We start from the raw sequence: 17,774 nt of genomic DNA, 5'->3' as shown, positions 1-17,774 counted from the left end.
AGTTAAACATCACCGAGCCTTAATTCGATTTCAACCCTACTAAAGGCATTGGAAATCCACAGCGAAATATTACACTTGTGAGTGAAAAGCTATTTGAAAGGATTCAGATTATCAATTATATTAAATGTTGCAATTTCTCTGTTTATAATTTTAAACATTTGTATTATAACAACCTTAATTTTCTCAATGAAAAGAGTAAAATCATCTCCGAAACATTTTACGGTAAAGAAGTCCATGTTCACGCACCAGGACCCCTTTTCAGAGATTAATTATCAAATTAGTTCATTTTCTTCGATAAATTAATCTTCTATGTCTATAAAGATTAACCGGAAAGTTAGATAGCTGCAGAACAGCTTTCTTGAATATTGATCTCATGTCAGTAGACTCCTTGTTAAAATCTATCCAACATTGCCTCCGTCTTAAGGTGTATCCTATATAACCGTCCCCTTATGATTTTGGTTGTTTCGTTAAACGCAGTGGATTGTCAATATTAGTAGTGTTAAACGGTGATTTTCAACCATAATTTTCAAATGCAGTATAATTGATAAGGCTTTATATCTACATAAGGGTTTACATTTGATGTTGATCGAAACGCATATATACCTTGCATGGGATTGGTACAACCAATCGATGACGAGAAAAAAAAGCAAATCGGCTGCTGTTTATGTTTGTACATTTAATGACTTCTTTAATCATTCACAACCACAAACACAAAACATATCCTTTAACAAGTTTTAATGATCAATTTAAACATAAAGAAAAAAAACTTTAACTATATACAAATTTGTCAACAATGAAATACATAATGGTCAAAATACTAGCTGTTCGCTATTGTGCTCTCAGCTTTACAATGAAAAATAAGATGGTCCCTCTTGAGCATGTATTGGCGTAAATTTGAATTTACGACCTCTGACTACATTAATTATTAGATTTCTTCTGTTATTTTATTAGATCAGTACACACACATGTCCATATCATGTCTAGATATTAACAGAAACCAACATTAATATTGAACATAATCGCCTTAATTGACAAACGTATGTATTCATTTCACTGTGAGAATCGGCCTCTGCTCCAAGTGATATTGTGACATCAATTATGACACTATTGCATATTGATATTCATATTAACTACAATGTTCAAAAAGAGAAAAATGAATACAACTGTAGTCCAGATTCTCTACACAAAGATACAGTTAATCAAGGTTAATTCACAACAAACGATATATAATGTATGGAGGTTTGATACATGTACATTTAATTAATCAAAATTCTAAAGGTATGTTTTGTACGGACGTTTCTGTTATATCGTATTTCTCAAAAACGACGTATCGTATTTAAAAAAAAAAAAAATCATGATGATTATAATAGTTTTCTATTAATTTTAATTCAGTTTTACATAGATATTACACTACTTCTTTAAAAGAAGTAAATGCTTTGAACAATTTAATAGTTGGTTAATAAAAAGACATGTGCTTTATTTTCGAATTCTGTCGCAACATGTCTTTAGGATTTTGGGTAAATAACATCTCTGAAAGATTAAGGTGCTTTATTTTTGAATTCTGTCACAGCATGTCTTTAGAATTGTGGGTGGGAAAACATTTCAATGTCTGGTGGAGACATTTTCAATGTCTTTTTAGCGGTTTTTATTTGGTTAACCCCACATTGGCTTATTATTTTATCTTTGATCAACGTGATATTTGATATATGTATTTGCTATATTCTATTATCACTTTTTCATAATTAATAAATGCTTTGTCATCCTCTGTGATGGTGGCCTTATTCATTCAAATACAGTTGTTAAGTTGTTTCTTGTAAGTGTGTAGATGCATAAATGACATCTCTGACATATTAAGGTAACCTAGCCTAGATTCAAATTTAAAAAACCTTGTTCTGAGGGGCGATTATTTTAAGTGTTCAAATTGATACTTTCCCGATGGTTGAAGATGGACATTGGGGTACCAACCCGAGGATTTTGATTTGATTATTATATCATCACAGTAAATAACAGTTATTTTTCTCCATTATATTCAAATGTTCATCGTTGAACATTCAGGTTTTACAGAAGATGTAGCCCATGAACATGGAGAAATGCGCCTTTTGTATCTCAGTACATTTAAACCCACCCCACCTCGTATATTGTGACGTCACGTATTGCATGTGTAAAATGTCAGAGTGTCTTATCTATCATACCCTTGGGAGTGACGGAAACACTTGTTTTAGTACACAAATTGGTGAATGGCAGCTATAACATCTATTTGGGGAAAGTAAAAAAAAACACCCTCTAAATTATCAAAATCCTTCATCAAGTGTTGCTTGGCAACAACCGTTCTAAGATGATATAATCTTCAGCTAAATATAGATAAATATCACAATTGTTGACTTAGCTTGCCGTCAACATTGTATTCTGCTGCATTAGACGAAATGGATGGACGTTCTTTATTCCAAAATGCGTCAATTAGCAAAATAGTTTGGAATTTAATGCGAAAGGATTCATTTTATTCTCCATTATTTGCATTAAGTCTAGTCTAAATGTTCTTGTTTCCAAAACATGCCAATTATATATACATGTACGGAAGGATGAGATTTATACTATTGTCTGTCATACGTGTAGCTTAAATCTCATTAGAGTTCTGCATCGAGGATATTATGAGAAACCTGTATACCACATAGCCGCCCTATCTACCTTGATCACTAAGCTGTAACCTGGATGTTTGTGACGTCATATCATTAAATGAAGTTAGAGCATGCTTGACTGATATCAAGATTTATCTTATATTTGAGATATTTTGTCATGTAATAACCCCTGTCGTATTACGTATAGAAGTTATTTTGTTATGACATGGATAAATAGCGCACACAAGTATATACGTACATGTAATGATAAAGTACCGATTGCGTCTTAAAACGCATGTCATCGAGAAATTGTTAGCCTAGGTAAAAAAAAAATTATGTATATATATATATATTTTTTTTTTTTTTTATTTCTTTTTTGAAATTGACCCTTGTGACCGTTCAAAATGAATTCCTTAAAAGAATTGAATACTTTGGTTTAAAAATATTTCTTATACAGAATACTTTATTTTTAATACCTTGCTATCATGTTGATATACTGACATTTGCTTCATTGGCCTTTGTTCTGATATTCTACATAGCATTGGCAGCTCAGGTAAGATTCCCTTTACATACGAAACGGACATGTATATTGCTTGACGTTTAAATCATGGTAATTTTATGTGAACCAATTGTATGAAGTGGAAATATCTCTTAAAAGGGAATACGTAGTTCTACAATGTTAAAATTCTAAACCTAATTGAGCGTCAGGAAAAATTGAAAATAGCACAAACGTTGTTTCCGGAAATGACAGGTAACGATTCTATACAAACATAATTTTGAAATTCAAAATTATTTTATAAAAATACTCATACAGTTGTAGTACACTAAATACATCTCAGAATGTCATCAAAAATAGCAGTTTAATTGTAAATGTGTCATTAAATATATCATTATTTAATAAAAAATATGGTCTTTGTCATTGCAATATGTGATACTTTATGATATAAGGTTCAATGTTACATTGAAATGAGTTGATCGTAATTTTAACAATTATTTCCATTGTCGTAAAAGTTATGCTCTCTCAGCCGATAACTTATGCAATGACGTCGCTGTTTGTAACGTCGCTTTTGATTGGTTGGTACAGCGGTTAAATAACTTCTAAGAAAAATAGGTAATCCATAAAAGTGAATTCCAAAGGATTGTGTATAGAAGATCAGATCTTATGGATGAACCTGAACATATCTTTTAAGGCGTGAAGCTATACCACAAACAACCGTAGTGTACTCTCATCACCAGTCACAAATCACAAACGGTATTATAACTCCTAATACCAGTCACTGAATTGGCAGAATTGACAAGTTGAAGTCTTATCAGCTAACACTAGATTGTCAAATTGTAATGTAGCTGAATTTACACATTGTCACATTCAAGTTTCAAAAGACGATAGATTATTGTATCATTATATTAAAACCATGTCAGATTGGTTTTACTTTATGCGTAGCGCAAATGTCTTCCCTGCAATTACACACACACAGTCCATAACTATATTGTTAGAATCAGAGCGATGGTGATCATGTAGGTATTGATATTTAGTTTATATGTTAGAATAATTAATCAACGTAATGTAACTTTAAAGTCAATTAGAAATATCCAACTTAGTTATTCAATGTACGGAATCCTCAAAACGTTGAACACGTTTTTTTTTTTTTTTTTTTTTTTTTTTTGTAATGTGCAATATCCTTGTTATCGATTTATTTAACAGATGTTTGCGTTATTTTCTGTGGAAAATTATCTTTATCATTATATGTACCAATCATAGCCTAACCTTTGATCAATGATCGACCAATCGCAACACATGTTAGATCTCAAAATCAAGCGGTCATTCCGTTTGAAAGTCACAAAAATACTACATGTACCACGAAGAAAATATATATATCATTATTCATTTTACTTAGCTGTATATAAATTATACATATTTACAAATCAACTATGAAAATACGTTTGAATAACAAAAACAGCCGGGCACAACCTAATTTAAAAAAATCGCACCAAATTTGATTCACGACAATATTGTAGAATGTAATTAAAACCAAATGCGTGCTTTGATAATGATATATTAATTGAGCTGTTTCTGACATGTTTTGATTTAATTTGAATCTAACATATAACAGTCATGCTGCGCCAGTATGAAGACAGCTTGGCCCAGTTGTTCAAAGGCTAATCACAGTTTAACAATAATTTTAAAATCATGATTAAATAATTTCTGGCGTAACTAACGAAGAAATGTTATAAAATTTAATAGAACTGTTTAGTCCCTTCCTACCTGCCTATTTCAAGGAATATACACACATAAGGTTTCAAGTAAAGGAAAGATAAGCATTAATTAATTCTCATTAATCAAGTGATTGAGCTAAACAGGTACCATTTGAGTAACTGTGCCCTCATGTTCACTAATAAAACATTATATCATAAACCAATCAAATAGTCAGCTTTCCTTTCTTATAACGCTTTATCTCAACAAACTTCCGCATAGTGATGACGTCATATCGCCATCTGCCATTGTTCACGATAACGCGGTAACAATGCTTTCAATTTGAGAGTCATCACTTGATTTGAATCTAACTGTAAGAAGTACATTTTTCCCGCTAGTAAGTTTCTGCCGGCAACACAACTTTAGAAACGCTCGCCGAAACCCATTACTCATAAAACAGTAGCAAACAGGATTTACGGTGGAATTCGATAATCCGAGAAGTAAGACAATTGGGTAGATGTAATCACTCACAAACTGTGTCTTCAGAGACAGCACCATGTTGAAATCCAACCAGATCATCACAGCATAGTACGGAAACCAGCAAAAGATAAATATCATCACAACCGCTACTAACATCTTTACGGTCCTTCGGCGCTGCCGTAGAATTCTTTCGGCTTGTGATTTGTTGGTAATTGAGTTCTCCATGAAGCTGCGTGCCTCCGTACGCCAAAGCGTGTATCCAATCCGTGTGTAAGTTACTAACATTACGATGAGTGGGATAAAGAAAAGTACAAAAAGGATAAACATACTGTAAATTTGTTTCGTTAGAGGAGAGTACCACAGTTCCATGCAGATGTGTAGTTCATAAACTCCTGGGAGTCCTGACGTCACAACTGTGTTCACAACAAGTAGTGGAATGAATGAGCACAACGATACTAGCCACACTAACGATAGCAAAAGATAAATTTTGTTTTTTGAAAATAACACTTTGGCCTTTAGTGGACTGTGTATAGCAAAATATCGATTAATACTGATACAAAGTAAGCTAAGAGAGCTGACAGCCACGGCAGTTCCTTGTAAAAAAGGTGTCAGCTTGCACAAAACATTTCCAAAAATATAATTTGAATAAATGTAACTTCCGAGAGTCATTGGAATACAAATACACACCACAAGAAGATCGCCAACTGTAAGATTGACGAGAAAGACATTTGTCAGTGTCCTCATGTGTTGGTATTGAACAACCACAGCAATCACAAAAATATTTCCAAGGATACCGCAGATAAATGCAGCGGAATAAAGAACCATTAAAACAATTGTCATTGGTTTTTTATACCCATGCAAATCGTCCCTGATAGTGTTGAAAAATGAATCTGTCAGCATATTGAATAAATCAGGATCAGAATTTCCTGAAGTGTTCATGTTCCAGTAAGTATCCCAAAATGGAAATGCTTCCTGATATGTAATATCACCTGTACTATTTGCAGAAGCATTTCCAGCATCAGAAACCGTAGAAATAAATGAATCCGCTGTCATCATTTCACACTTTTGAACTTCAGATCCTCGTCGAGAGCTCTCTGTCAACGTTGCTGTATGTGAATGTATCAGTCATCTTAATCTGCCTGGCTGAATCCAAATGAAGCTGTTCGCGATCCCCCTTGTGTATAGGAGGCGAGCGTGACGTTGCTGGATTGTTCGAACTGTTTTTATATCATTGACGTCAGAAAAGAAACCATTGTTGCACTCTTTATGCTCACACGATCGATTACGTTACACGACAACTGTTTGTAACGGTTGACCGATTTATCCTTTGATCCCCTTTGTATTATCGATAGATTTGTCTATTCCGAAGCATCAAAACAATAAATAAGTTGTTTTTGCCAAAATGTCTTACAAACAATAGGTCGTAGATCGTCCTCGTTGTTTACGGCGTTAACCCTCACACCTGTTACACCTTCATTAGGTCTACCAGTATAATCAATACAATGTGTTTATCACTGTGTCCGCGGATTAATTGAGTTCGTGTAGTCAGCAGCTTGTGTTTTATCTTCTAGATACATAATCTTGTTTCAGCTTACGAAATTATTCTCTAAAAATAGTATTTTTTATCACAAGACAATAACTTGTGTACATGATTGATGATTCCTTTAATTGCATATTCCCTTTGCAAATATTTCATAAGAAAATCAGTTCTTCTTTAAGAATAAATCCATGAATGATGAAACAGATATATTGATTCAATAAGCCGAGTGTTGATTGTCTGTCAGGCTATGATGACATTCGAGTAGATAACCCTTTATTAGCGGTCATATTTTATCACTGCTAGTTCTTCATAACATCCGGTGTATTACTCCAGCTCCATTTCATTTCTGTTAAAAACAACATAAAATAAGGTCAATTACATTGACGATAAAACAGTGTTATGTGCTGAAAACAAAAACAAAACAAAATAAAAATTATCACATCGAAACCAAACACAAATAAACAAACCCCCTCCCTTAAAAAACAAAACAAAAGAAAAATTAAATAAATATAAAAACAAACAAAAAACAAGCAACAGACAAAACAAAACCATACCAAACAAAAAACAGCAATGCTGAATTAGAACTGCTTATACATGTTTTTACTTTTAATAGTTAAATCGTAATTTCGACAATGTGCTTGCTTGATAAGACAAATTGTACCGGCGTATTAATGAATGCAATTGCAAAAGCATGCGATAGAAACCAATAAAGTGATACATATATTTCAAATTATCTAAATGTTCAGATTAGGCCCAAACCCATTACACTATCTCATTAACTAGATAGTAAAACTACACACAAGAAATAAAATCTTTCCAGACTATATTAGTTTATGCATTCAATAAATGAGGGCAAATTAGATCGCCATGTCGAGACTTATACGCTTTGATTGTTAATCCTGCAGTCGCTATTTTGAATATAAATTGCAACAAGAAGATGAAATTAAAAAAAAAGCAAGCAGACATTTTAGACACAACTGCTATTAGTTAAAATAGATTGAATCTATATTAACGAAATTAAGTTGAGGTTTAAAACCCTGAAGAGGGAACAGATATATTTCCTGCTGACTTTTTTATGATGTTCATGGGATTTAAATGCAATTGTAATAAAACCATTGGCCCCACCTTTAATGTCTTATCAACAGATGTCACTTAAATGTACACTAAATAGAACGGGGCCATATGATATTATCATATAATGCTTAAACCACAATTTGACGGCTATTGTTGTTGTTGTTTTGTGTGTGTGTGGGGGGGGGGGGGGGGGTGCAAAGAGAATCAAGCTAGAAGACAAGGTTGACCATGGCCCGGGGGAAATCACCATCCCATATCATAAAAGGTAATAAGGTGTTTGAAGTACAATTGAAACATCAGGTGCGATGCTGGAACACTATCACGAGACCATATGATATAGAATTACGTGTAAATTTTGCTATCTTAATAATAAAAAGATAATTTCCGTTTAAATTGTAACATTTATCTACAAAAACAACAGAGTAAACGAAGACATCAAATTCCGTCATATTGAACTGTAAAAGGAAGACGTTTTATATGATTTAGCAGTTCTCTCTCAGTAAAATAGACGTTGGCGAATTCTTACAAATTTTAGCCGGTAAAGAACTATATAAAACTATCATGTAAGGGCATTATCTGTAAAATGCGTCTTGTTTTTGTGAACATTACACTATTTAAGATTTTTTTTTTTTTGTAGTTCCCTGAGGCCCGTGAATGTAAACTATTAGCAATCACAGGTCCTCAGTCATAAAAAATGGCGTTGTTATCTGGTTGGTAAAATAGTCAACAGTATACGGACAATTGTGTTGCTGATACCGGTAAGCTCATATATATATATATATATATGTGTGTGTGTTCCCTGTACTACAACTCCGGCGTATAGCATAAGAGGACGGCTGACGTAGACTGCGTGAACATCAATCGGATACAATCCCACATCTCGTGAATAATGTAGGATGTCACGAAGATCTGAGACAGGTCACTAATAACTTTAGCGTTATTTGTCTGACGTAACTGAGACTTGACCAGTGTGTCGTGTTTTATATATTTACATAGTGTAATCGTCCTAAAAAGAGATAGTGCTGTTCTAAAATTAGAATTTATCCTAAAACACTCGTAAATGCTCAGACAATGCAAAGCATGATTGCAGTAACATTTCTCATCTCTTTTTAGGAGGGTTCATTTTCCATTCACACCTGCTCTCCAAATGCAGATTGCATATATATAGTTTTTCTTGCCTAAAGACTTTGCATTTTTTAGAAATCGCTTCGATTGTAATGTAATATTGCGTCTTTTTAGGGACTTCTCTGTATTTCCACTAGTTACTCTCATGAATATAAGGTACCAATGAGACCTAAGACAGATTAAAAAAGAGAACAAATATCCTATAATACACACCATTCGTCAAAAAAATAGTCGTTCAGGTAAAAAAAATAAGTGTATTGAAAGTCTTTCCAAAAACAAGTTATGTTAGCAGTATTAGGGTTTCGGTCATTTTGTATTCTTACCTGCTCTTCAAAAGAGGTATTCATTGATCATCGTTCTTGCCTAGAGGATTAAATCCTTAAATTTATTTTTATTTTCGCCGTCACTTCTGTTACAGCCCGTTATTATGTCATCTTCAGAATTTCATCCCCGAATGATGATTTTGTTCTGTGAGTTCTCTGCAGGCGATCGTCGGTAGATTTTACCGGAAACAGGAAATCTGCAATCAATGAAACAAATTAATATAAATCAGATTTTAGGTGTGAATTAAAGTCATGAGATGGAAATAGAAATCTTGATTATGACGAGGATCTTAACAGAAGGTATGAATTAAAAAATCAAATCTTCCAAAAGCTGGTATAATTAAGGAAATCGAATAACAGCTTTTTAACATGTGTGGGAGAAGCTGAATCGTTGCTAGATAAAGCTGATATTTTCCCATTCTAATAGTATTGGACAGTTTAGGATTTAAATAGTGTAAAAAATCAATGAATAAATCCTTCTACTACTACATGTAAAACTCATCCATTAATCCATCCAAGAAAACAAATCTGGCCTATATTGTGTATTTCATTGACCAAGGATATACCCGAGCATTAACTACGAGACAGCAATTTCAGATCAGACAGTTAATAGTTCATATGTCAGTTCTTTGTTGATCCTTATCTTAATTCAAATTCTAATCACGTACTAAAACAATATCAAATTCCGTTCGTCTTATTCCGTTTAATGTTATACAGTTGGTAGGGTAATATTACAATGCATTCATTTTCATCTTCAATCCCAGCATTCCTATTTAATCACTAATATAAACTCCACTCCAAATAATTCGATTCTTCTTCAACTTCCTTTTATATTTCAGTCTCAAACAATTAAATTGCGTCTGTAGATGTTATTGAAAATATTACTTTGATATAGAAATAACCCTGCAGCCTCGTATAATGCCACCGGGTGAGGTGCCCGTGTTTGACAGTATGGTTCAGTGAGATAGCAGTATAAAGTCGGTTTCAGTCCTGCACTTTCATAAGTCCACAATACACAATACATCATATCACAATACATCATTTAACACAATACATCACAGCTTTCTTGAACATTCACATTCACCACACCCATGCATCTAGTACACAGTAGAGGCCGTCATTAAATAACCTTAATTATTGGCAGGGCGTTAAACGATACTAAACCCGAACCTAAGTTTGGAATCCAAATTACACCTGTGAACTGTCGCAGATTGTCACATCATGAGGTCGACAAATCACTAGCAACTATATAGCATGTACTCAATTTTGTTGCCATGATATAGCACATTAACATCCATATAAATCCAGCCTACATTTAACGGGGCCGCGGCAGCCAAGTGGTTAAGGTGTCCCGACACATTATCATTAGCTCTAGATCTCCATCTCTGGGTGGCGAGTTCGAAATCTACGAGGGACGGTTGTCAGGTACTGACTGGTGGTTTTTCTCCGGGTACTCCGGCTTTCCTCCACCTCCAAAACCTGCCACGTCCTTAAATGACCCTGGCTGTTAATAGGATGTTAAACAAAATAAACCAAACCAAGCCATCATCTACAGACCCTACTTCAAGTACATCTATTTCTTAGTCACACTACATACCTTACACGCTAGATCTATCTCTATCCTGCTATTATATAGATAATAATAAGATAGCTAGTCCTAAGATGGCCCGTTATGTTCGCATTTAACATTCAAAATTCAGCACCTACATTTATATACACAAACATATCGTAGCCAACACCATTGTAGGCTTTCAGTAGCACCGTGTTCAATTTCAGAGTCCCAATACATTGTTTTAAACTGGGTCATTCTAAATTGAGTATTAAAAAGAATAAACCACACATTATCTGCTACAATATTTCAATTATATGAAATGATCGCTTTGTATTGAATCTTGATAATTAGGTTTAGCATAAAAATTCCAATCAAAAATAACATTTTAAGACATGCCTTGGTTAGACTACACTCGAAATATGGGGCATATCCAGATTTTGGTCACGTGCTTTTGTTCAATTATACAAATTCTAGTGCTATAGAAATGTTGAAGAATTTTTGTTCAAGAATAATTGAACATCACGTCTTTTATTAACGACAAGTGACGGATATTGATTTTTTAGCGTTTCAAAATATTCTCCGATACTGGAAGAAGTGTTTATTGTGATGTAGGAATTAAATGCTAAGCTAAGATCTTTGATGCCGATATACGGATTTAACCGGTCGTTTTTATATCAACGATTAGTATTATTTTATTTTCATTGTTATTATTATTTATTTTTTTTTTGGTGATAAAGTGGTTTTTAAATATATGATTCTGTTGCCGAAAGCTTGATGTTGATAAATGAGATGGTTCTGTTGCCAAAGCCGCCGTTCCTGACATTTTGTCGTAAATCATGCAATGTCACTGTGTGTATAGATGATAAAGTGGACAAAAAATCCCTTCAAACAAATGTGCAGTAATTCTGATAACTTTTCGTATTACAAAACAAAAAAACAAAAACAAACAAAAAACAAAAAAAAATATGAAACAAATTATAGATATGTTATATTTGCTCTTGTTGGCCCGAATCGAGGAACTCAGGTGGCTCGGATACGCTAGAAAAAACAAAATTGTCCGACAGGAGACCCACACCTTTCCACATCCGATCGGGGAATCGAACCCCAGTCATCATAGCATATGATTGATTCAAGATAGGGTACTCTCTTGTGAAAAGAAGTGGAATAGTTGTTCTTATTCAAACGACACTTTGCATGGTTTTATATAAACACATTTCAAATTGATATATTTACATTCTGTGTTGCATTTGTCTATATGTCGTTAGTAAACCAAATTGTATTCATGAGAGTGTATACTACAATTTACAGTGATTCGGTCAGTGGAGGAATATTACAGCTCCAGGTGTTGTAGGTTTAACAATGGCCGCCAGTTACTTTCGGCCTAGAGAGCTTCCGAATGCTAGCATTTATTAACAGAAGCCACAACAAAAAATAAAGCAATGTCACAAATTATGAGAGTATAATTTTATAATACTAAAAATGTAGTCAACACGAAATTACTATAAGCGCCATTCTTGATCTATACGAAATTATCAAATTGTCAATGTCGTCACACTCACAGGGGCTCGTATCCAAATTTTCAGAAATGAAAGACACGACAACATTAAAAGTCAAGTATTTATAAAAAAAAATCTTGTAAAAAAAATCGGGAGTATCGACATAGTTTCCGGTTGTGTATGTATATGCCTACTGGATTTTAGTTTTGTGATTATTCACTGATAGCAGAGGCCTACCTTACAAAATCGAGCCCCTGTGAAGTTGAAAATCGTCTGCTAAGTTAGCGACACTGATGTGACCGGTTAGACTGGAATCTGTTTCGAAAGAAACTTTCATTAAGAATTAAGAGCTGTTATTCTTCTGAAAATAACGTAAATCCAGTCAATACCAGAAACATAAGTGTTTCCGAGGAATCGAGTCTGTCCTGTGCAATGCCCGTTCCACGCCGCATCACTTCTAAATGGCAATCGTACATCATTGCGCATAAAACGGTTTCGATTTTAAACAATCAGAAATTATGTAATTATGAACAATTTGACGATACCTACACACGTATATGAAATATAAAATAAAGCCAAATTTGTGCAAAAAACACTTTATGTGTTTGCTATTAATAACGTCATGAGGGACTATATCATTTCTTCTGGAAATTTCGCTGTTCCGGTATTTGAACTTGATGACGTCAGTGATAGGGCAAGCGGCAAATTTAAACGCGTCATAACCTACAGGAAATAAAAAAAATCTTTATGAATGTAAATATCAGCATTGAACTGTTACCAAATGGTAGTATACAGTCGATATGAGTACAATTTGGGTGACAGATAAATATTTCATGTCGCCCTAACGGGCGACATTCTATTTATCTGTCACCCAAATTGTATTCATATCGACTGTATACTACCATTTGGTAACAGTTCAATGCTTAAATACATTACAACTGCTCAATTACAAGACAATGATTAAGTGTGGAAAAGTTGTTGTACTTTAAATGATTTTTGCATTGTTTTATATAAATGCATCACAGTATACATACATACACAATAAACATTTCTACTTCTCGATCTTAAGCAAACATAAAAAAAAATGTTCATTTCATTCAACGAATTCAAATTGCAATTGCTTGAAAAGTGAAAATATAACGGCCAATGGTATTACTTTCTGATACCATTGAAATTTAGGCATACATTTGCATTATCATGATTTTTTCACGCTTGCACATAGAATATAGCAACTTACATAGTATATGGATAAGAGATAATGTTTTTATATATTCACTGAAACATGACTGGGGTTAGTGATTGTGTTTGAAGTTCAAGTTTTATTCAAACTTTTGATAATATGTGTAGTGTAGATGTTAACCGGTCGACCCTATTTTGCAAGATCGAAAGATACCTCGTAGCACGTTCGGTTGTAAAACTCCAAGACGCATCAGTCTTATCCGCGCGTTTTGCACCAAGACTGCCATATGTATTTGTATGAAACAAAGATGTAATAGTTATTTTGGAATCGTTAAACCTCGTTGAGTCTAGCTACATAGAAATCCTCTGTGGTTTGAGCTTTTTATGATTCATACAGTAAACGTTGACATTTACGCGAGAGGGAAATGTACGCTAATTCCATTTCATAGCGAAAATTTCCCACATGCGTATTATTTTTATATCAATTTGCGCATTCTCGAACTACAAACGAATGTGGATCGATCGCAAAAATTACCCTAACGCGTATAATTTACATATCGAAATCGAGAAATTAACACCCCGCGAAAATAACCACGTTTACAGTAAGTGTAGACCCAGACAATGCGTCGGCCATGTTTTACACATTCGCGGAGAGTTCGTATTGGTATTTTATCCCACGTTCGGTCATACACAGTTAACACGCAGACAGTATTACTTCCAGGTGGGGACTTATGCCCGATAGGTTAGTCCTTTAGCGAAATTCCCGAGTTGTATCTAATCTTTATGTATATCTCTTTAAATATTCAGGTAGGTCGCGAGTGTCTAGCGAGATAGAGCTATGCACATATATAAGATTTTGTATGATAACACAGCAATTTACTCTATAATAATTATATAATATTTTTATAATTATGTACCTTATTGTAAATCAAATGGGTTTCTTGAATACTATTTTGAGCGAACTTACCTATTCAGACATACAGACATATTCGCGAATAGATAATTTCGCGAGCACTGATCTAATAATGATGTTATATTCGCGACTAATTAGCTATTAGAGCGATAATTTTGTGAGACTCTTATATCGTTAATAGAAAGTTTGGCCACATCCTGAAGGTGCTATTCTCGTACAAATAATCTCAAAGGATTTTAATCCACGACTGACTGCACTCGCGCTTGAACGCAAAAATAAAACGCACGCGAAATATAGGTGATTTACAGTATCAATGATAAATGCTGACATTAAATACTGAGAATGTTCTAAGTTCAGTTGTTATATAGATCGTGGTTTTTTATTTCACGAATATATTTAACGGCATTTTATTCTTATTCATCAACATGTGTCATTTGTATTAATCAAATCATTTTGGAGACGTATATTACTCAATTATGTAATGATTCTATAAAGAAATATAAATATAATTCTATTTTTTGATCGTCGTGCATCAGAATTACGTTTATCTGTGTTTTGTAGATTTTATGGACAATTAATGTATTAATTAAGTCATTAAAGCAGCATTTGATGATATAATAATAGACTCAGATTCCGTTTGTTAGGAAACGGAAATTACATCCGGAACTGTTTTATTATTACTATTGATGTTCGTCCTTGAATAGAGGACAGCTACTTAATCTGTTTGATTTAAACATCAATGTTTAATATCTGACTAAATGAATCTCATCACTCAGTGGGAGTTGGAACGCTACCATCTCCATTTCAACGAGCCGAGATGGCATGCATATGATTTTATCTCCAATGTATGGAAGGGTCGTTGATATCGCAAGCTCTGTACACTTTTCGCGAGAAGTCTATCTCGTCATTCGTCGAGGGTATGGATATCAACAAATTCTTGACTGCCTGCCGAGAAAATTCTTATCATGGTAACGTATCACATAAAACTTCACTCATTTAAATAGTAGTTTTCTTCGGAGAATAACCACAGCTAAAATGTTGTAGCAAACTATCTAGTAAAATTAAAGTAGAATCACCTTCATTCCCATGAATATCGAATATAACATAGATACAAAATCGAAATAATTTCTGATGATGGTTCCTTTTTCTCATTATCAGTAAGAGGCTTATTCGGAATATGACCTTGTTTTGCATGGGGGAGGGGGAGGGGGGGAGGGGAATGGGGGTCGTCGATGAATCAGGAGAGGAACCCAGCCGGTGACAAATGGCAGTATAGTTTCACAGTGTGTGTGTCCTTACGTCATTTCGTCCTGTCAAATGTCACCGTGTACAGGCTCTATATCCTACAGTTATTGTCACTTGAACTTCATAGATGCACCTAGGTGAGGCGGTGTGTTACAATGTAGGCTTCACATTTTTGTCAGTCCGCCTACATTTTGACCTTTGACCTTCATCAACGGAAATATTGTCTGGGCGCTATTGCATACACTTATTGTTACTAGAACTTCATACTTTGGACATTGGTTCACCTTGGTGAGGTCGTGTATCGAGTATCAGAAGTAGGTCACTCCGACCTCCATTTTGACCCTTGACCTTTATCAAGCTGGACCTTATCCGAACTGTATATCCTGCATTACTGGCAAAAGGTTCTTTGTACTCGGGGCATTGGTTTTCTTTGATGACGCCATGCGTCGTGCTTGAAAATTGATTTACTTCCACATGTATTTCTATCTTTAGCTTACATGTTCGTCAAAGAAAATGTTTGTCCGAGCTCAATGTCCTATTTACTTTCCACTGGAACTTTTATACTTGGGGTATATGTCAACCTAATTGAGATGGTTATCATATACATCCAACCACCCTAAGCACCCCACAGCATGAAAATGACACCTTCAGCAAATTTCACATAACGCATGGCAACTGAGTCTTTACCGAGGCATTGTGTATTCTTGTTCGCTTTGTACATTTTAAAAGGTCTCCGGTCTCCATTCAGATTTAATTTCTGTTTGTTGTTTGTCCTTTGTTCCATTCTGAGATAAAATTATGGTGTCATTTTTTTAATGTGTGCTTTTCGCTAATTTCGCATTAAGGTCGGTCTGTATTCACATTGATAACAAATACACCACAAACAAAGGCGACTCCGACACCCTTTCACGTCGCCACTGGAAACCTAATCATACTTGGTTTAGTTTGGTTTATTTTTGTTTAACGTCCTATTAACAACCAGGGTCATTTAAGGACGTGCCAGGTTTTGGAGGTGGAGGAAAGCCGGAGTACCCGGAGAAAAACCACCGGCCTACAGTCAGTACCTGGCAACTGCCCCATGTAGGTTTCGAACTCGCAACCCAGAGGTGGAGGGCTAGTGTTAAAGTGTCGGGACACCTTAACCACTCGGCCACCGCGGCCCTACACTTGCGAATACGTGAAACGACACCTGAGTTATAATTTGAATGTTTGTGACGTCACTAATAATCTGAGAGTGACCCACATTTTTTAATTGAATACAAAATTACAATCCAAAAATTATTTTATTAAGAAAAGATTTGTTTTTATATGGTAAGTATTTCGTATTCATGCTATTGTAGATACTTTTCCATTTGTTCTCTTTTTTAATTTCATGCTTATGCAACAGAGTTTAAAAAAAATATACGTTACTGCGTTCACGTAGACGTATATTGGTACAGTTATTTCTCTCCCCAGAACTGTTCTCGAAGCACGGGTCCATTTACTCATCTAAACAGGTTTACATGTGTTCCGATACCCAGTTGTAAAATCAGCAGCAACATTAGCTTTGATCGAAATCACGTGTTTATTACACCTTCCGGCACGTGAAACCACAGAAGGTTAACTGTTACGTCAGTTTTATATGACTATGGGACATGGTGGTATGCCTACGGATCTGTGGATTCAGTGGCTGTAACCTTCAACTCCATTCACTGTAGCAATGTGTATACATTTCGAAATATATCATGATTTCATAAGACATTAAGGTCTAACAGCTAGGACACTTAAAAGGCTAGTATCTCGCCAAAGGCAGGACATTAATAGGGCACTTACTTTTATCGTTATTTTTCTGTGTATATCCCCAAGTCTATGAGATGATGCCAGCTTTTTCTGTTTTCTTGTGTAAAAATTATGAAAATGTTGTTTTTTTTTTTTTTTTTTTTGTTTTTTTTTTTTTTTTGTTGTTTTTTTTTTTGTTTTTTTTATTATTATTATTCTTATATTAGTCTTCCCATGTAAATATCAAGATATCTAATAAAAGGTTTTTCCTCCTAAATCATGT

The 17,774-nt window shown here is 34.4% G+C and overlaps 1 protein-coding gene across 1 annotated transcript; it reads right to left on the bottom strand.

Moving 5' to 3' along the window:
• Positions 1-720: 720 nt before the first annotated feature.
• Positions 721-6,783, bottom strand: LOC117341012 (QRFP-like peptide receptor). The gene has a single exon (XM_033902807.1). The coding sequence runs from the start codon at positions 6,340-6,342 to the stop codon at positions 5,119-5,121; it is 1,224 nt and encodes a 407-aa protein (XP_033758698.1). The 5' UTR covers positions 6,343-6,783; the 3' UTR covers positions 721-5,118.
• Between the last annotated feature and the right edge of the window lie 10,991 nt (positions 6,784-17,774).

Source organism: Pecten maximus, chromosome 13, assembly GCF_902652985.1.
Source record: "Pecten maximus chromosome 13, xPecMax1.1, whole genome shotgun sequence".
Classification (NCBI taxonomy): domain Eukaryota; kingdom Metazoa; phylum Mollusca; class Bivalvia; order Pectinida; family Pectinidae; genus Pecten; species Pecten maximus.
Note: the sequence above shows the minus strand (reverse complement) of the source record. Positions and strands in the feature narration are given on the sequence as shown.